The sequence below is a fragment of the Cyprinus carpio genome, unplaced genomic scaffold (genome assembly GCF_018340385.1).
Source record: "Cyprinus carpio isolate SPL01 unplaced genomic scaffold, ASM1834038v1 S000006759, whole genome shotgun sequence".
Lineage (NCBI taxonomy): Eukaryota > Metazoa > Chordata > Actinopteri > Cypriniformes > Cyprinidae > Cyprinus > Cyprinus carpio.
In genome coordinates, this window is record NW_024879356.1 from 1,996,654 (window position 1) to 2,018,911 (window position 22,258).

Sequence of the window (22,258 nt, forward strand, 5' to 3'; positions counted from 1 at the left end):
TCTTGAGCTTCATTTTGTACCATCTGCACAAATGATTGCACATGGTCATTTGCCCACATTTATTTGATTCATGACCTATAAATATTGCAGAATCTTTTTATTCATTTTACATAATAATACAGATTTGTGTTACATTTCTGTTTATTTCCAGTTTTAAATAAACTTGTTAATACTAAATTTGCAATGTGGTCTCAGACATTTGTATCGGACTATACACTACTGTTCAAACGCTTGAGGTCAGTAAGGTTTTTTTTTATTTTTGAAAGAATCTGGAAAAAAACTGTAAAAGACTAATATTTTGAAAAACTTACCATTTAAAATAAGTTTTCTATTTGAATTTATTTTAAAATGTAATTTATTTTTGTGATGCAAAGCTGAATTTTCAGAAGCCATTGCTCAAGTCTTCAGTGCCACATATTTCAGAAATCTCTGATTTGGTGAAATAGATTTATTTTTATTTTTAACAATGTAAAAGTCTTTTTAATCAATTTAAGATGTCCTTGCTTTAAAAAGTATTAATTTTTTTTCCATAAATCATCATTATGCATGATGACAAAACTGGTTTTAATGTAGGTAAATCATGTATAATGATGATTATACAATGGCCATCATTATAGTATGGGACTCATTAAGCTGTTAGTTATTCAGTTCCCCAAGTTCTAAGGACGCTAATAATAAGGAATAAGAGAATGAAGTCAACAGCAATTACAGGAAATGCTCACAAAACAGTTCCCAATATGTGGAACAAAATACTAGTTTCCATTACTGATCCTCAAGCCACAACCATAAACACATTCTATTAAAGAGAGCCAATTACCTTCTTAATACATGCTTCTGGTCTTAATTTGAACTATTAACCCGTGCATGGCATTCCAAATTAAAAACTGCTTGGCTTCATGATCAAACTCACAAATGTGAGTCTAATCTAATCCCAATGGATTAAATTAAATTCCGTCCTATAAATTTCTTCACTCAAAAAATATGTAATGTAACAAGTGAAATGGGCTGCAAATGGCAAGTCACATTCAGTAAGAGTAACAGAAAAAGATACACCACACATAGATATTTTAAACCAACCAGCATGACAGAAAAGCCATGCACTAACATGCTAAGAAGCTCCACAAAGCACATTTTTAATGGTATTGTGAGAGCATTCTGCCAACCTGTAATTTATGTGATTCATCTGAGCTTTGTTCCCAGGCTAATACTGAACCCTAAAATGAGTAAAATGGCAGATATTGTTTGTAACTTCAAATAGTAAACTCATTCGATGAATAACATCACAGTAAATAGGAACTGATTAACTTGATTAGATAAAATAAGGATATATTTACCATCTAAACAGGGGGGTTTAAAAACTCTGCTGTGATTTTTTAGAAAAGCAGGTGGTGAGTCAGTGCAATGTTTTCTTTTTAACTATAAGAGATTGAACACTTAAATCTTAAATTCATAAATGACAGCATTAAAAAGGAAAATCAAGCGAGAAGTCTGAAAGTATGTTAACTGAAGTTTGCAGAGCAAAATCATTATTTAGGACTACGAGAGATCCTTAAAAAGACTGTGTCCTAAATTCTCCCTCTAGGACAACGCTCACATCTAGGACATTCTAGAGCACAGAGTAATATTTCTCTATCACAACATGCAAGCCGTCTATAAAAACATTATATAAGATCTCAACATAGTTTCACTTTAAATGTCTTAATTCAGCTTCAGTCAATATCTGATGCAACCACAGTGTTACAACAAAATCAATCGGGTTTACACCTTTTAAGGGGCTAATCACAATATTCACTGTGGTTCTGATTAATCATTTGCCAAATATGCTCTAAAATCTCACAGCCTGGACCAGAATCAATTGCATTATATATTAAAACCGTGTCAACAAATCTGCTTCCTCTCTGACTCTAAATGGCTTTGCACATTACAAAAGGCTCATTACTGACAGCCTTTTCCCTCTATCCTAAATTTAATCAGCCTAATTAGAATGAGTAATTAGCACTTACTATAGTTATGCGATGCCTCTTGACAGAGTGGGAGCCCTTCATTCTAGCATTGGCGATCTGAATGGCGTCGAAACTGACAGTCGGTCCGTTTTTGTGATGCTGACAGCTCATTGATCGCCTGGCACAAAACGATGCTCAGAGGAGCATGAAAACATTTCCGACACTTGTCATTAGATGTCCGACGGGTGCAGAGGATTTGAGTTTTCTCTCTCTCTTTCTCTCTCTCTAACTCTCTCTGGGCAGCAAAGAAGGGAATAGTCGTCACTCAAGGACTAACCAGTGGTGAGACTGCATAATCAGGCAGGTAAGGTCTCCTCACTTATCTGTGTCCCTTTTCTAACCAATGACGCACAAGAACTCCAGCACAATAAACTTCATTTATACAGCACTTTTTATAGACACTGTAACTCAAAGTGCATTTTAAACGAGTGGAGTATTCTTAATTCTGTTTTCAGTTTTTTTTTTATTATCATTACGGATGCAATTTATACACTCCACATCACTGCAAAATGTTACTGTCAACTTAAGTTGTAGTGCGCAGTAGTGTTATTTAATCTAAAACTATTAAAAGCAACATTTTTTAAAATTCTTGTATTTTTGCCATGCATGCAGTTTTTATGACTTCCTATTAAAGAATCAATTGCTCACATGGAATATTTGTGCTTTTAAATTACCGGATACTACAACTATCTATGTGAACTGCAAAAAAAAGTTACCGGCTACAGCTAAAACAAAAACTTAAAATGTGACCCGCTACATCACTTGCACTGTCCTTATACAAATTTAAACCTGAAGTATAAGAACTGTCTCTAAACTTTGAAAAGAAGCCAGATTCCACTGGTTACCATGACATACTGTACTGAGTTGAACATAAAAGTGTTTCACACTATAGGAAACATTGTTACACTGCACCTCTGTAGAGAAAATATCATTTCAAAGTATCGCTGTAGTAAAAAATACAATGTAACATTATGACTAGCAGAAATAATGATACATTGTATCATTTTGTAATCTGTAGAACAATAACATTACATGGTGTCAGTGCTGTGGAAACCCTGATACAGTATACAGGAAATATTGTTAAATATTTTCATAATGGAAATACTGTTACTTCGTAAAATTGTAGTGGAAATACTGTTACACTGTAACCAATATATTGTTACACAATCACTGTTGAGAAAAAAAAAATACATTTAAGCGGAAACAATATTTTGCACTCTATAGGAAACATTGTTACACTGCATCTCTGTAATAAAAAATATTGCTAAAAAGTATCATAGTAGTGGAAATACAGTATAACATTATCACTAGCAGAAATACTTCTACACTGTATCATGTAATTTGTAGCAGGACAAAAATTGTTACATTAAATCAGTGTATTGAAAAAACTGTTATGCTGTATTAGAAATATGGTTAAATATCATTATATTTGAAATATTGTTACTCTGTAAAATTGCAATGGCATACTATATGGCATGGATACTGTTACAATGTAGCTGAAATATTGTTACAACTGCATCTTTGTTGTGATAAATGATTACACTTGAGCATAAATAATGTTTCACACTATAAGAAACATTGTTACACTATACCTCTGTAGCAGTAATATTTTAAAAAAAGTATCGGTGCTGTGGTAATACAGTGTAAAATAGCCCATCACTCTTGAAGAAATACTACTAAACCGCATCATTCTGAAACAGAAAATGTTACATTGTACTCGTATAGTGGAAACACTGTTGCTGTATTGGAAATATTGTTAAATATCATTATAGTAGAAATATTATTAATCAGATTTTTTTTTTAAAATGTGTAAATATTGTTACACTGTACTAAAAAAATGTTCGACCCGCCCAAAAACACTTCACACTATAGGAAACATTTGTTACACGTAACACTGTAGCTGAACTAATATGATATCGGCAGAAATACCGATACACTGCATCACTCCAGCGGAAATATTGTTACGCTATAAAATTGCAATGATATACTATATGGCATGGATTACTGTTACAGTGTAGCTGAAATATTGTTACACTGCATCTTTGTTGTGATAAATGATTACACTTGTGCATAAATAATGTTTCACACTTTAAGAAACATTGTTACACTATACCTCTGTAGCAGTAATATTTTTAAAAAAGTATTGGTGTTGTGGTAATACAGTGTAAAATAGCCTATCACTCTAGAAGAAATACTACTAAACATTGTGAAACTGTTGCTGTATTGGAAATATTGTTAAATATCATTATAGTGGAAATATTGTTAATCAGATTTTTTTTTTTTTAAAATGTGTAAATATTGTTACACTGTACTAAAAAATGTTCAACCCGACCAAAAACAATGTTTCACACTATAGGAAACATTTGTTACACTGCACCAGTGTACCACTGTAGCTGAACTAATATGATATCGGCAGAAATACCGATACACTGCATCACTCCAGCGGAAATACTGTTACTCTGTATCGGAAATATTGTTACAGGAAGTCGCATGAGGGTGACTTGACAGTTCTTTTGCGAGTGAAGCTGCGCGTGAGTCACGTCGTCATGCGCCCTTGATGTTTATTCTTTTAAAAGTATGTCACACCGGCTGCAGAGCACACTACCTGCCTATGAAACGATGTAAAAACATGAGATCCCTAACTTCACAGAATGCCACAACTGTGGGAAACACATTCACAGCTCTGCTTATAGTGTCAACATCAACATATGTAGCGTGAAGACGCCCGCCCTGAAGTTTAAATGTGCACATGAATATGAGCCTGACATACAAAGAAATTCCAGACAACCTCAACGGGATTCATACTCACGTTTTCTGTATCTCTCTCATTGACAGTAGGTAGTGGTGTTCTAGTTGACATTTTAATGTGTCTTTATCTCCAAAGTGCTTCCTGCGGTCCAAGTCTTTCTAATCACAGCAAGCTTCAGTTCGCAGGGTGGACAGCTGCCGGGCACCAGCCGATGAAGATCATGGATTCGACCGACATCAACAGTAAATTCCAGCACAAATAAAAGATCCAGATCAATGCAACAATTTATCCAGACGCATAACGGCACAACAGGTCACCGGTGACACAACGGTGCAACTCTCCACAAACATCTGGCAACCAACAGGTCATAACCAATATGCTGCGCTGGATTACTTTAAAAAACTTTGCCAGAAGTGCCTATTGTAAACTCGAGCTCAAACAGTTCCCAGGCCCCTCAGAAACTGCACACAGCGTTCAGACAAGGAAAAGGGGAGGGGGGCGTCCGCATAAAACCGGTTCTGGGTCTTGATGTAAGCTTTCCGAATGCGCAGTTTCGTCCCTTGGCTCCAGATAATCTGCTCTAAATCACTCCGGGTTGATTAAATTCCTCCCATCCAGAAGCGTGGGGTTCGCCAATCCAGACAGAGTTCGGTCCAAGATGGCTGCGTGCTGGCTGATGGTGCCAAGCCAAACCCAGCGCAGCGCAGCCGGAGGAAGTGAGGACAGAGGCGGCTGCACGAGCTCATTGGCCGGCGCGGCACTGTTTGTTGTTGCTGGGGTGATTACTAAGGAGAAAAATGTACCTGTAGCACAAAAACCCGGCAAATAACTTAGTGCTCCATGGTCTGATCGCCCATCCCAGTGACGGTCGTGACCCTGAGCATGTAGGAATGTGGAAATCCTGCTGGGTTGTTTCAACCCAACTTTGGGTCAAATATGGACTAACCCAACCATTGGGTTAAATTTTTACATTCTATTTTTAACCCAAAAGTTGGGTTAGTCCAAATTTGACCCAAAGTTGGGTTGAAATAACCCAGCATTTTTTAGAGTGAAGTTTAGAAAAAGTCAGTGAATATTTTACCATGCTTTTGACCATGTACCACAGTAGCCTACAACATTAGAGAACAAAGTAAATACTGTGGAAAAGAAAGAAAAAAATGTATGTCTGTCTGTCTATCCATCTATCTATCTATCTATCTATCTATCTATCATCTGACTATTTCTATCTATCTATCTATCTATCTATCTATCTGGTCATGTGCTTATTATAAGTAGATTAAATTGTTTAGGTTCATCTATCTATCTATCTATCTATCTATCTATCTATCTATCTATCTATCTATCTATCTATCTATCTATCTATCTATCTATCTATCTATCTATCTGGTCATGTGCTTATTATAAGTAGATTAAATTGTTTAGGTTCATCTTTTTTGACTTGGGTTTCTTTTATACAAGGTTGACAAAAGCTTAAATAGAGCTTAAGGCTTTTTAAAGGGGAAAAACACTGCCATGCTGCATGGCAGATGGTGTCTGAATAAACACAGACACATATCATACCCACAAAGGCAATTTTGCTGGGGTTTTTTTTTTGTTTGTTTGTTTCTGACATGAAAGAGGATGAGCTGCATCTTTAGTTGTGCACCTCCTCTGCTGCCACAATCTAATGAAGAAAGACATTAAACCAAGTATATACAGCATGAGCTCATATTTGTACAGTGAAACTGGATTTCCCTGAAAAAAAACAAAAGTTAAGGGAACTTTCTCACATGATCACAAAAAAAAAAAAAGTTAAGTCTTCATGTAAACATCCTCTTCTCAAGTTTAATGGCTGGAGGACCCCTTCAAAAAAGACATATATAATAAATCACGTTTATAACTTTCGTCAAAAATTCCTTGTTTTAAGACAATTTAAGGGTGATAAACGGTGTCCAAACTTATAACGTGAACATGTTTCAATTTACAGGTATTTAAAAATATTCAAATATCCCAAACATCAAAGAAAGCAATCCTACATTAAATCTAATTTCAAAAATATTTATATGAAGTATACAATTATAGTATAAAATGAATGTTAGAATGTATCTTAGATATTTTCCAGTCTCTTTACAATGCAATTAACTGACGGACAGATGCTAGTGTAGTTCTGGATTGTTGTCTTCAATATTCCTGATCACTCACTGCCACCTAGTGGTCATAACTGAGGATTTCTTATTGAGGTTGTGATTTATGGCAAAAGTGTTGAATGAGGTACACAAGCAGAGTCGGGAGCAGCAATAAAGTATTAAAGAGAAGAGTCTTTTAAAATATTTTATATTAAAACCAAATTTTATAGTCCTCAAAAGCCCTCAAGAATAAATGTCCTCAGATATTACTTTCTAAAACAAATCATACATATTCATATAATACATTTAAAAAATAAGGTTTGAAAATTATAGCCTTCTTAATTTCCAGACGTTCCAGGAAAGTTTTGAGGGCTTATGATTTTGTTGTTTAGCAAATAAGAAAGTGAATAAATACACACAAAGGTAAGTTTATCGTGTGTAACAAACACAGACCATGGATGATAAACACATTTGTGTTTAAACATAAGCTTATTCCTCGGACTTCGCTCAGAAATGGCTCATAACAACCAGTGAATCACTTGTGTGATATTATGCTGACATAGGCCTTTGTGGTGAAACTGCATTTTAAAACACAGTCTTGGAAAACGCTGTGTTGCAAACACCTCTTGAGATTCAGGATTTTTTTTAGTGAACATTATTTTATTTGTCTTATTTTAGTGAACATTATTTTTATATTATTTTATTATAAAAATTTCATTTTTTATATTATTTTTGTGTCATTCCAAATGTTTAGGGGTGTAGCCAATATTATATTTTTAAATAAAAAATATAAAGGTACAAAGGGTACAAACAGGGCTTGGAACTTTTTAAATAATTTTTATTTATTTATATATTAATAAACATCTATTTTTAAATGATGATTATTATCTTTGTTGTTGTTGTAACTTTTATCCTTTTAATTTTTCTTAACAAATGTCAAAAAACAAAATCAAAAATCACCAAAATAGGCTAAACCACACACTCTTTTTAGTGTTGTTGTTAATATTAATTAATTAATAATTTACTTATTTTGTGGCTCTCTCAGCTAACAGTTTGCTTTGTACATTCAGTTTAACAACATTAAGTTAAAGATGGTAAATTTTATCATTCAACTGAAGTGTGCACATAGCCTATGTCTTAAAACCAGCTACAGGCTACTGTGTTCTTAAATGTATGTCCTTGAAAGCACACAGTTTCTAGCGTGTTTACTTCTCAGGTAATATCAGTGGTTTGGGTATGACCTATGTCAGATTTGGTCGAATTACAACAACAGTGGTTACATATAGGCTAGGCTACTTAATGGTTTTATCAAAATTATTACATTTTAGTAGGACATGGGATATGTCCCTAGTGTCAATTAGATACGCCCTTGCAATAAGATATGAAGATCTACAGCAGGGAGTCACTTTTTTGCTGCTCACATTTTATGACATAGTCATCGACCAAAGTTCATTTATAAGTGACCTGTCATCTTCCGCTGCAACAGGTGAGGGCTGAGGCTCAAGTTTCCAACTTCTCCAGACTTCCTCGCACTTCTCCACAGTCCTAGAAGAGCTTTAATCATGGCCACAAACAACCAAGAAAATATATATGAACAAATAGAAGAGACAAAGGAAAACATATATGAAAAGCCATATGACAACAACCCAGAGCCGAAATATGAGAATCAAGGTGCAAGTAAGGAAATTCCAGAGGAGCCGCTGTACAGCACGGTCAATCAACTGTCTCCAGACTATATGAATATGAGAAGAACATCTCAAGAGGAAGAAGAACAGCCTTCACCCACAAGTGAACCAGGAGAGCAGCTCGAAAGCGAGCTCATGGTGGCCTCTCTGCCGAATGGAGATGTTTACGGATCTTCATCTTTCGAGGAAACTGGAGATCCTTGTGATGACCAGCCCTCATTGGTCCACGAAGACCTGCTCATGGCTTACAGTCTCCCAGAAGACGGATCTCCAGAACCTGAGGAGGTAGTTGACTACAGCCTGAAGGACGTGGAGAACAGCACTGTGGAAGAGCCAGCTGCAGTTCCAGACCCAGATCAGCCTAATATTGCGCTTTTTGTCAAGGTAAGGTCTTTGGGTTTATGACATCTGCATAAAATAACCAGAACTTTTTATTTTATTTTGTTTTAATAAAGAAAGAAGGCTTTAAAGTTGATGTTAACGTGAATCTGAAGGTCAGTTGGGTGTGGTTTGTAACAGCATTCATATTTCTGCCCACCTTTGGCCCTTGAAAACAATGTGAAGACAACCTGAAAAAGAATTGTTAAACCTTGGTTCACACAACCAGTTTTTTTTTCACTGAACCCCTATTTTTCCCAAATTATACTCAAATGTTATTTAATTTCAGAATGTAAAATCAGGTGTTAAAAATTTAGCAATTTATGTTTCTTATAAATTTATTTATTTTTTTATCTTTATACTAAATTAAATAAAATGTATGTTTATAAAAATTAGCATTTGATTTCATTTAACTTTATTATTAATTTGATATCAAAATATTAACAATTGAGTATTTTAAAATACAATTTTAAATCAATTGTATTTTTAATATTTATTTATTTTTTAAGATACACAAAATTAGTATTAAAATGACAAATTATGCTAACAAATTATAGTTATTTAAAATAATTATTAATATTATTAATAATATTATTTATTTTATTTAGCACTGGCATTTCAATCAATCAAAACCTTATTTGGGAAGCTTTATGAATTCATTCTATTTTATGTAAATGAAAAAAAAATTAACATTCAAGAATACAAAAATAAATTAATAAATCAGGTTGACTGGAATGTAGTTAAGTTTGAATGAATAGGATGGATGTAAATATCAAAGACAGGTTGATGTAGCAGGTAGTTAATGATTAAACAGAAAAATCAGTGTTAAACACAGTGCCCTAAAATGGACAAAAAAAAAAAAAAGATTGGTATGATTCATTCAGGTGACATTTTCCTCTTGATCATTAACTTCAATAAGGTTTTCAAAAGTTTTTTGTGCTTGCTAACAGTCTTAGACATCCTGAACTGATTGCATTTCCTTTGGAAGGTTCACTTTGACAGGCAAAGTAAATAATCATTAACTTGGGGATCCGTACAGTCATGGAAACCAGGGTGAAGTCCTGACCTGAGTAAATCAACTCATGACTACTCTTTGCTTTTGATAGTGGAACACTTTAGTCTGTGCACGTGATCACAGACTGATCAACCGTGATTGTGGAATTGAGACTTTTTCAGACTCAAGTTTATATCACATTCCATGACAAACGTGTCACACTAACAATGGCATCAAGAAAACAATTTTTTTTTATTGATTAGTATTTGAAAAATGGGAAGTACTGACATAGATGCACCAGGGCATGATACACATTTTGCTCTTAAGAAACCTTCAGAGCAATTCAAACATTACATAACTACTTTATGGCCACATATAGTCATAAAAAAGCAGGAATAAAGTAGTAAAAGTTGTTGTTGAGCAGCACAACGCAAGGCTGCTTTTATTACAAAACCTACAAGAGAACTCACATAAATTATTGCAAACAAAAATCCATTACAGCATTTGTCAAGTAAATGCTGGTCTTGGTTAAGAATTTAATCTTATTGGCTACACATAAAGGCAGACGGTTATGATCGAAGTTTACACAGCCACCTTTACTAAATGTTACAGATGTTAGTGGTTACTGATTAGATTCAATATTGACATTTTAAAATGCACATTTACTTACATTTACAGTATGCAATAGTTTAAACTCTTGTTGCAAAAAAACAAACAAACAAAAAAAAAACAGTATTTAAAAAAATATATATATTTAAAATGAAAATCTATTTATTCAGGGGGAAACGATTCTGATTTGACATTAGTGGCCATTTCTGGCTCTTAGATGTCAAGCACCTTCATCAATGTGATAATCAGATAGAGGTAATCAGATCGTCCCACACAATTGCTACATTGATTAGAAGAACATCAGGCTGTAAAACATTCCTCAAGTGTGACCTTGAACATTTAAAATACATATTTTAAACAGTTTAAGCACTTTAGCTCAGCCAAAACACCAGGCAAATGTGCAGGATGCAGAAGTTAATTATTTACTGCAGTGATTACGTTTAACCTGTTGGGAACTGAGCCATGAAAAGAAAAAAAGAGTTTGAGACTCATACTGAGAATGTTTAGCTGTAGTACTATCTGAATCTCCTCATCCGGTGGCATTATTTAACTCATATTCCAACTCATCTAAGGTGAAAGGTGATCTTCTGTTGCACTCGGAAACATCATCAGTGATAGAAATCTCCTTTTCCACTTGTAAAAATTACAAAAATTAAGATATTTTACTTGAGATTTATTGTATGGAAAGGCTGTGTATCTTGTCTGATTAATTATCTTTTAACCATTTATTAATTTATTAGTTATTCAGGCAAAGTTTAAACAATTTTAGACAGATTAAAATAAAATAATATGCCACTTGCCAACTGATTCCAATATTGTAGCCTGAATATTGTTATTTTACCAGTAGAGGAGGCTGTTCAGCCTGCTATGATAAATGCTAATGCATCCACATATAGCACATAAATGCATTTCCTGGAGTATGATGATGTTAATTAAGTTCCAAATTCAATTCATGTTCAACATCTTTAATTCTACGGTTTTTAATAACATATAAAAGCATAATATAATGAGATTTAGGACAGATCTTTTGCAGAAACATTTTGATAAATGACACCATGTAATGTGGTCATTATCTTTATAGATATAGCTTTGCAGCATGTTGTTTCCAGTGTTATTTTTGTATCATTTAGATAATATCATAGTTTTTATTTTATATTTTGAATAAGTTTTTGATTTTCCTTTTTCATTTGTAATTATAGTTAAAATAAATTGTGTTTTTGTCATTTTTAAGAGCTTTTACACACACACACACACACACACACACACACACACACACACACACACACACGCACACATATGTCAAATGTATGTATATGTATGTCTGTATACTTTGTATACTGTACGTGTAGTTTTGTTTGTTTTATTACATCAAGTTAAATTAAAATAAAAATGTTGCCTGGGAAACTCGCTGAAATAAAAATTAGTTTATATTAAATTTTATTTCAGTTAAAGTTTATTTTATTTCAATAATGTCACTAAATAGCCATTTTTTAAAATTGTTTTAAATTTATTTTTAGTTTTAGCTAAGTATAACTTAAATGGACCACACACATTTACATTTACATTTAGTCATTTAGCAGACTTTTTCAAAGTGACTTGCAAATGAGGACAATGAAAGCAATCAAAATCAACAAATGAGCAATTATATGCAAATGTATACAAGTCTCATTTAGCTTAACGCAGTACATAGCAAGGTTTTTTTTTAGTTATATAATAAATTTAAAGAAAAACAGATAGAATAGAAAAAGACTAGAGCAAGCTGGTGTTAGAGGCCTTTTTTGCTTTTGTTAATTGTATAATAAATAAAAAGAAAACAAATAGAATACAAAAAGAGCAGAGAAGCTAGTGTTAGTTTTTGCTGCTGTTGTTGTTGCAAGTCTAAAGGGGCAAGTTTTTTTTTTTCTTTTTTATTTCTTTCTAAGAATGGAATTAGAATAGAGTGCTAGAGTTAGAGGGTCAAATAAAGATGGAAGAGCTGTGTTTTTTTCCGAATCTTGAAGAATGCTAAATACTCAGCTGCTCGGATTGAGTTGGGCGGGTCATTCCACCAGGAGGGAACATTTAATGTAAAAGTCAGTGAAAGTGATTTTGTGCTTCTTTGGGATGGCACAATAAAGCAGCGTTCACTTGAAGAACGCAAGCTTCTAGAGGGCACATGAGTCTGAAGTAATGAATTTAGGTAAAGGGGTGCAGAGCCAGTGGTGGCTTTTTAGGCAAACATTAATGCCTTGAATTTTATGCGAGCAGCAATTGGTAGCTAGTGCAAATTGATAAACAGAGTGTGACGTGCATTCTTTTTGGCTCATTAAAAATTAATCTTGCTGCCGTGTTCTGGATTAATTGTAAAGGTTTGATAGAAGTGTCTGGAAGACCTGCCACGAGAGCATTGCAATAATCCAGCCTGGACAGAACAAGAGCTTGAACACAGAGTTGTGAAGCGTGTTCTGAAAGAAAGGGCCTAATCTTACACATTTACACACAGTAATAATGGTTTACTTGTTGAGCACTGACATATCATTTTCACTCATATCTAGGATAGTCAGCTCTATTTTGGGAAGCCAAATGAGTAATCTTCATTTCACAGGTTCATATCAGTCATGTCCGAAAACTTTGAATGCAAATTCACGCTATAAACCAAAGCCAGCTCATAAAATATTTAACAGGGAATCTTATTCTCCTGGGCTCCACGAGATGATCAAATATAACCTGCCGTTGCCTGCCAGCGTGCTGCATGTGACTTGGACTGCATTAAAATTGCATGCGGCTCATTCCTCTACTCAGAGTTTCTGGGCCATGAACATGTCACATAGTTACACATGGACAGGATGGTGCAAGAGTTAAATGGCAGAGACTCTAAACAACGAGCTTATATACACATCTCTGTCTTTTTGATGTGAGATTTTACATGCAGTATATGTATAATCAAGTGTCTATTTTAAAACACAAACCTTCATAGATGTTTTCAATGTCATCTCTCAACATCACAGTTACAGTTCTAGTTTATTCTCATCTGTCACTCAAGCTCATCAGAGCTATTTGTGCCAGGGGTTGGGCAAAGTAAGCTCTGCCCCCAAACAAAAGCCTCTCACCTATTCCCTCTCTTTTACATCACCCGTGTTTGGGAGAGAGCTAGATTCACCTTTCATCTGGACTTTAGCTGACATCACAACACCTGATGCCATTGGCTGTCCGTCAAGAGCAGAACAAACAGAATCTAAGAGAGCGTGTGGCTAAATGCTGACATTTAACCCAAAATATCTGCAAAATACTGCTGAGAGGATGTAGGTGACAGATCAGGAGAGACAGCTGAATCAAAGAAAGTGTCTACAATGGGAGACGCTCAAGAACCTGATATTGAGTTGTTTGTCAAGGTAAGGAGAGAAATCTAGCTTTAGAGTGAGCTTTATGGAGTTATAAAGTCAGTGTAACTCAGTAATTGTTCTAGAGTCACATGTGCATATCATGACCAGGTTGTAAGTAGAGTAATGTATGATTGCCAGTAGTTTTTGCACATTGGTTATAGATTTTCAGTTATGTATAAAGGTGATGTTAAAATAATATTCCCTCAGTAATCCTTATTCTGATGTTTTTGTTAGAAACGCATTGATATTAAAAATCTTACCCACTATAAGATTAAATAATTGTGTGTATATATATATATATATATATATATATATATATAAAATAATATAAAAATAAATAAAAAATATGAAATAGCTGAAAATGAAAGCATTTTGCCTAAATTTTAAAAATAAAATATTTTATACTACTTACAAATACACTGACAAATAAAATCAGTCATTTTAAATACTAAATACTAAATAGTACATTTTAAATATATATATATATATATATATATATATATATATATATATATATATATATATATATATATATATATATATATATATATATATATATATATATATATATATATATATATATATATATATATATAATCTCACATCATACGCTACCACAACTGGGGCAGCTGTGGCCTAATGGTTAGAGAGTTGGACTTGTAACCAGAAGGTCACAGGTTCGAGTCTCGGTGCTGGCAGGAGTTGTAGGTGGGAGGGAGTGAATGAACAGCGCTCTCTTCCAACATCAATACCCATGGCTGAAGTGCCCTTGAGCAAGGCACTGAACCCCCAGTTGCTCCCTGGGCGCTGGATATAGCTGCCCACTGTTCCGGGTGTGTGTTCACGGTGTGTTCACTTCTCACTGCTGTGTGTGTGCACTTGGATGGGTTAAATGCAGAGCACCAATTTCGAGTATGGGTTACCATACTTGACAAATGTCACGACTTTCACTTTCTTTTGTGCACTTGTATGTGTTAATTGATGAGTATGGTTTTGGTGTATTGTGCATATTATCAGGTAGATGTAAGATCTGCAACCATTACTAAACTACAACTTTTCTTTCCATCACACACACAAATGCAAAATAAATACAATTTAGAAATAAATACAAAGTATTACCTATCATTACAAACAATGCAGCAAGCTTATTGGATCTGCAATCTGAATATTATGGTAAAATGGCAGCAATATATGAAAAGTCTTTCCTATGAGAAAGCAAACTTACACATACACTGACAATGCAATACTGCATGCTTCAATTATGATTTTATGATTAAAGTGGATACATTTCAAGTTCCAATGGTAGCCATGCTGAAGAAATTATTTAAAAAAGAAATGTCTGAAACAAACAAACCCTCTTCCAGGCACTAATCTTTCTATTTAACAATATAAATCCTGTACACAAGGCATTGTCAGTCAGTCACACGCCGGTCTCTTTACAGTCCTGAACTGCCATCCAACAGAGCAACCGGTCCTAAAGCAAACGGCCTATTGTCCTGCACTTTCTAGATCGTAGAGGCTCATTGTTCTGCATCCAGTCCTGTCTCTGTTCTGAATTTGCCAGAACGGATAGATGAGTGGAAATGGAAGTGCTCTGACCTTTCACATACCATCTGCCTCATTTATCTGACTGTTATACAATGCATTTCCTCCCATGATTCCCTTTGAACTATGTAATGAAAACAAACTGTGTTAAAAGTAGAAAAGATGCAAAATAGAAGTATTTTCACTAGTGGACCTATTATATATCTGTCAGCACGCTCCTTGTGTTCTTCTTACAACTAGGCCTGTGGTTAATGAATGCAGTGTGCATAATTCATATTGTGCTAGGTATTGTGTCACAGTGTAAACTATATGGTCTCGTGATAGTGGTGCCACTGTTTCAGGACACCTGATCTCCTCCACTGCTGTAACGTACAGTAGCACTGTCACTCACTTTTAACCAGGGTCATTTGTTCTCTCCATAATGAGGAACATTAGTGTTTATCACTAAATGAGTCAGTGCAACTGTTTTATCTGTAATACTAACTTTTGAGTAAATAAAAATTATGCATTTCAATTAAGATTTTAAAATGAGCATGGGCACATTTGCTCTTGCTGCTTGTCCCAGTTTAGTGATGTCCAGGCTAAAGCAGGGTATTTCAAAAGGGAGACAGTGCCCTCTAGGTGGTCAATGGCGGCACTGCAGTGGTCTGATAATTATTAATCAGAATATGATTATGAACTAAAAACTATTTATTGTGAAAAAATTTAAATGTGTGTTAAACAAAAATAATACTTTAAGATGAGTTTTTTAAAGCTAAAATTTTGCCTATTGTAAATTAAGTTTTATGTTCCTGACATAACTGAATTAAAGGGATAGTTCAAAAATGAAAATGAAAATTCGGTCATCATTTTAATCACAATCCTTTAGCGACTATGTTACTTGAAAAATTTCATTATGGCTAGATTTCAGGTAAACTCTGTTTTAATGTCTAATGAAACATTGAAGCAACAGGGGGGGCTATGACACTTTATCTTTCTCAATCCAGTCTGTTCTCTCTAGATAGAACATGAGAACTGGTCTCCACCACATCTTTGGCTCATGTTATTGGCAGTAAGATAAATGAAGACTTACTGATCCCTGGAGGTGATGTATATGTAAAGATGTGTCGTTGTGTTTGTAGGCTGGTTGTGATGGCGAGAGCATCGGAAACTGTCCATTCTCCCAACGCCTCTTCATGATCCTCTGGCTCAAAGGTGTGGTCTTCAACGTCACCACTGTTGACCTGAAGAGGTGAGAAGTTCACTAATCTGAGATCAAATCACATGAAACATTATAGAAATGTCAGTAACAAATGCCACATCTTCATGTTATTAAATAAAATTTCTATTGGATATTAAAACCTAACAAGTGTCATATGCATATGTTCTAAGTTATTAAACATTGATATTGTTAAAATATAATCCATTTTCCCTGTCAAAGGTCAAATGGTCAAGAAAATATAGTTCAGTATTTTTTTTCCCTTGGAAAAAAAGAAAAATAATCTAATCTATTTTAAAATGAGTCTAATGTCTAATATTGTAATACAATTTAGAAGTTTATAAAATGTTATTATTATTTATTTAGGAAACCAGCTGATTTGCACAATTTGGCTCCAGGCACTCACCCTCCTTTCTTGACCTTCAACGGTGAGGTGAAGACAGACATTAACAAGATCGAGGAGTTTCTGGAGGGGGTTTTGGCACCGCCAAAGTAAGCTCATTTTTACAAATACACTTGAGACAAATCGTGACTGTACAGAAACTCTAAACCTGCGGTTCTCGACTGGTTTTGCTTCAGGAACCAGATTTCATCAATCATGGTCAAACACAGCACCAAAATTGTTTAGCATACAAAAGTAAACAACATTTAAATCTATTACTGTACTTTTACTAAGAACGACATATCTAGCATCACAGTGCAAATTAACTGAAGATGTTATCAAAATGATTTTATTAGCATTTATTTTAAATGAGCATTTAGCATCATTTTTTTTTTGTTCTGTTGTCTATGGCCTATAAGAACAGGATTACGGCTCATTTTTGGATCAAAACCAGCCCGTTAAGACTTGTTTTGCAATGTATATTGTATTAAACATCACATTAAACCACTGTGAACTAGAACTGTAAAGAATACATTACTGACACATGTTTTTCTATGTACCTTTGCTTGTGTCCAGTACCCCAAACTTGCAGCCAGTCACAAGGAGTCAAACACAGCTGGGAATGACATATTTGCAAAGTTCTCAGCTTTCATAAAAAACACTAAGCCAGATGCGAATGAAGGTATGCATGTCAAACTGGATCAAACTGATTGAATGAATGAATGGATATATTGTTTTTTGGTCAGTACACTGAAACTGAGCAAAGTTAAATTCAGTTAACTCTATATGGAATCCATTGTACTGTAAGCATCCTACATATTTTAGCATTGAATGTATTAGAACTGTTCTGGACTTGTGCTCACTTTTTTTTTTTTTTTTTTGAGTGGTTGTATTTCAATAGGGATGTGTCGATATAGATATTTGGCTGATGCTTTAAGTATGTCAGATATTTATTATAATTTGTTGTGGTCGATAACCTATGATGACTGCTACTTGGTTCAGACAAAGAAATCAGGATGTTTTGGGTCAGGGATGTCAGGGGTCAGGATGTTTTTTTTTTAGGATAATTATTTTATTCAGATTTAAGATTTATTTAATTGACCTAAGGTCACAGTAAAACCATTTATAATGTAATAAAAGATTTAAATTTCAAGTAAAGGTAGTTCTTCTGAACTTTCTATTCATCAAAGATTACTGAAAAAATAGAGTTGTAAAATAAAAAAAATTAAATAGAAAAAAATATTGAAAATTAATACATTTTTTCCACACAAAAAAAAAAAAATCAGTTTTCAAAACTGATAATAAGACACCATACATAAAGTACATTTGAAAATATATTAAATAATATATATATATATATATATATATATATATACACACACACACACACACACACACACACACACACACATATATATATATAATATATATATTATATATATATATATATATATAAACATACATATATATACTTATATACATATACTTATTACATATATATATATATATATATATATGTATATATATATATATATGTATATATATATAAATGCTGTGCAATAACACACTGGTTATTAAGAAATGTGTGATGTTTTGTTAGCTCTGCAGAAGGGTTTGACAAAGGCACTCACGAAGCTGGACGAGTACCTGAACAGTCCTTTGCCTGATGAGGTAGATGCTGACAGCATGGAGGAGGAGAGGGCCTCCAACCGCAAGTTCCTGGACGGGAATGATCTGACTCTGGCAGACTGCAACCTGCTGCCAAAGCTCCACATAGTGAAGGTGAGCTGAAGCGCTGAGGGGGGACTTGTCACTATAGCTGGCCTGCAGTGTTTGGGGGTAAGCAAGGGGGCCTGTAATACCTGGACAAAGCTATCCGTTAACATTCCCATTCATCTCAAAGGCAGTTTTGGCGGAAATTTGCACTCTTGGAGGACAGTCAATGGAGAAGATACAGTTTGCTGCCAGATGGTGTAGTTAGGGGGAAATTGCTAACCAGCAAAACCTTAAACCATAATAATCCATGTGATCTTTTAAAAAAAAAAGCTATTTTAACTTTAAAGTAACTCTTTGTAGTTTTGTGTATTTTTGTTAAGTGAATGGAGATCCCAGTAGTGATTGCAGTGTATTTCTGTACACTTGCATTTGTTGCTGCCATAAATGTTTTTGAAGTCTCTTGTTCTCACCAACGCTGCATTTAAAACAGTAAAGACAGTAATATTTGTGAAATATTGTTACAATTTAAAATAACTGTTTTTAATATATTTTTAAATGTTATTTATTCCTGTGATGCAAAGATGAATTTTGATCACATGAATTTGTCACATGATCCTTCAGAAATCATTCTAATATCCTGATTTGCTGCTCAATTATCATTTTTGTTATTTTAAAAGGAAACAGTTGCTGCTTAATATTTTTGTGGAAACTTTTAAACCCATTTTTCAGGAGTTTTTGAATGAATGGAAAGTTCAAAACAACAGCATTTATCTGAAATATAATTTTTTTTTTTAATATGAATGTCTTTACTGTCGCTTTTGATTATTTATTGCGTCCTTTCTAAATAAAAGCCATCATTTCTTTAAAAAGATGTCTTATTGACACTAAACATTTTAACAGTAGTATATAATTTAAAAGTTTGAAGTGCAATGGTCTAGTAGTATAAGCAAACATGAGCTGATGTTTTGAGTTGTAATGCGATGCAGATTTGAGTCTGCTTCGTTTGCAACAGTGCAGGTCAAACTAAAGGCATCTTTAAATGTAAGTTACATTTGTTTTTAATTGTAATTATTAATATCTATTTCCCATCCACTTTTTTGCAGGTTGTTGCCAAGAAATATCGGAACTATGACATCCCAAGTGATTTGACAGGTGTGTGGCGTTACCTGAACAATGCGTATGCACAAGAAGAGTTCACCAACACCTGTGCCGCCGACAACGAGATCGAATTAGCATATAAGGATGTGGCTAAAAGGCTAACCAAGTAAACAGATGAACAAATTTGACACAAATAGACTTTGGGTAGCTCATTTCTTGGGGAGGAGATGATGTTTTCCATGTAATTCAAAGCTGTTGATCCCGAACTACAAGTTAGTAGTTTCATTCATCCAGGGTCCTGATAATCAATAAGGACTGGTGCTCTGATATAATTATGATGAAATATGAATACAAAATATCAGCTCATATTCACCAGCTCTTATTCATCTCATATAAACATTGTCCCAAGTGACTTTCTATTGTATCTCTATTTAAAGAGACTTCACATTACTGTTTTCTGTTGTTCTTCCTGTTTTCATATCTCATATCATATCATATGCACTGATTCTTGAGACATTAGACATGGAACAAAATGTCACACAACTTTATTTGCATCAAAATGAATTTAAGATTTGTGTCACTTGAATGTTTACTAGAACACATCATCACCTTTGGTCAGCCTAAAACATAATTCTTCACATTGAAATAAATAGCCTATATATTCAACTTGAAAAATAAATATCCAGATAACATTTTGATGCATAGGCCTACATTACCATTAAAAATCTGAGGTTGGTAAAATTTGCAGTGTCTCTTATGTTCACCAAAGTGTTTAATTAAAAATAAAGTAAAAAAATAATATTGTGAAACATTATACATTTGAATATATTTTAAAGTGTAATTTCCAATCTTCAGTGTCACACGACTCTTTAGAAATCTTATAATATGCCAAACATTACTTATTATTATCAGTGTTAAAACAGTATGCTGATTAATATTATTGTGGAAATAATTTAACAGCATTTATTTGATAAAGAAACCTTTTGTAATTCTTTACTGACACTTTTGATCAATTTAATGTGTTCTTACTTAAAAAAAAAAAAAAAAAAAAAAACAAAAAAAAAAAAAAAAACCTTCACAAACCCCAAACTTTTGATTGGTAGTATAAACTTTTAACAATTTTTTGTTTAACCCATTTCGTCCCAGTACTCATGAATTGGTGCATTACATCTTATTGTTTTCTATCAGTTATACATGACAGCTGTTTAAGCATTTCAAATCTGTAAGAAATGTTCACTTTCATCTATCGTTTTACAATATCTGTCAATATTGCTTTCTGTTATGTTTTTATTATTATTTGTGTATAATGGATAGAAAGATCTCATGTGAGCAGCAGGACAAACAAAGTAAAAAGGTTGGTCTGTCCTGGGCAGCTTTATAACCAATCATATATAATTTCTGGATTCATACGTTTCATGCATTTTTTTTCCCCGAAGGAGCACTCGTTTTAAAATGACATAACGATTTAATAAGGTGCTAATTAAATATGTGCCTTCATCAGAAGAAATGCAGTGTGACAAATACAGCATATTATTGCCATTAATGACCATTTCTACACGAATATCCTGCTCTTTTAAAGCCACTAGCAGAGTTTCCACAAATGGTTTATAGAAAATTCTCAATTCTTCATTGCCTCATCATGTAATTTCTTATAAAGTACAAGTTGTTCAGACTTTCCTCTGTTATTCCTCACAACTCATATCATTTCGTCTTTTCATTTAATTTTGGCTTATCTCAAAGTGTTTGACATCAGTCGGCGCTGGATATATCATACTTAAATATTTATTCACAACCCCATTTATGTGAAATTAACGAGCTGAGATGGAAAGGAGATTCACAACACACGGCAGTCCACCGAAATGGAGAATAAGGAAATCTGATCGGGCGTCCATCCAGGTCTCCTCCTCTCCACTTAGCACTGCTGGAATATCATAGGGCCCATGATAGGTCCTTGTGGAGCTCCTGCTCTTGTGTGGTTTGGAAAAGCGTTTGATATGAAATGAGAGTGTGGCGCCAGAGAGGCCTATTCCGAGTGAAGCTCTATGAATAAAATAATATTTTCACAGTTTGACTTGCATTATTTCTTTTTCCCTGCACACACGTTTTTGCTAATTGATACCGTTTTATGGAGCCGTTTCTAAGGAAATGGATATTTATTGTAATTGAATGATGAGTGCTAATTGTGCGGTTAAGTTTCTGGATCATTGTGAGTGTATTTGGACACTTTAGCCACTCAGAAAATGTATGAATGTCATTGTCTGTCTGTCTGTCTAGATACATTTTTGAAGATAAATATGCATGTATATATATTTTAAAAAGATATATATATTTTCTTAACGTGGTGAAAGAGCTATTATATTAGCTGATGGTATGTCACAGACATCTAAACTGGGTTTCACTGTCCATTAAACGCAAAGAAACAGACTTTGATCTG

At 33.9% G+C, this 22,258-nt stretch overlaps 1 protein-coding gene and 1 pseudogene across 2 annotated transcripts; one reads left to right on the forward strand and one right to left on the reverse strand.

The window, feature by feature from the left end:
* The window catches only part of LOC109113633, a 44,773-nt pseudogene extending 39,185 nt beyond the window's left edge, over positions 1–5,588 (reverse strand).
* A 2,766-nt stretch (positions 5,589–8,354) lies between these two features.
* Positions 8,355–21,892, forward strand: LOC109113630 (chloride intracellular channel protein 5-like). 2 transcript variants are annotated; one of them, XM_042755964.1, is made up of 6 exons: positions 8,355–8,926; positions 16,552–16,661; positions 16,995–17,119; positions 17,585–17,692; positions 18,611–18,792; positions 19,830–21,892. In XM_042755964.1, exons 1-6 carry the CDS (start codon positions 8,420–8,422, stop codon positions 19,992–19,994), a joined length of 1,197 nt encoding a protein of 398 aa, XP_042611898.1. In that variant the 5' UTR covers positions 8,355–8,419; the 3' UTR covers positions 19,995–21,892. The 2 variants fall into 2 exon arrangements, with proteins under 2 accessions (XP_042611898.1, XP_042611899.1); XM_042755965.1 differs by lacking the exon at positions 8,355–8,926 and adding an exon at positions 13,674–13,894.
* Positions 21,893–22,258: the final 366 nt, after the last annotated feature.

Excerpts from the sequence above, each read along its gene's own strand:
- LOC109113630 (XM_042755964.1), top strand. The coding sequence starts at position 8,420 with ATGGCCACAAACAACCAAGAAAATATATATGAACAAATAGAAGAGACA. Across the intron at positions 16,662-16,994 it reads ACCACTGTTGACCTGAAGAG|GAAACCAGCTGATTTGCACA; the intron begins GTGAGAAGTTCA and ends TTATTTATTTAG. Across the intron at positions 17,120-17,584 it reads GGGGGTTTTGGCACCGCCAA|AGTACCCCAAACTTGCAGCC; the intron begins AGTAAGCTCATT and ends TTGCTTGTGTCC.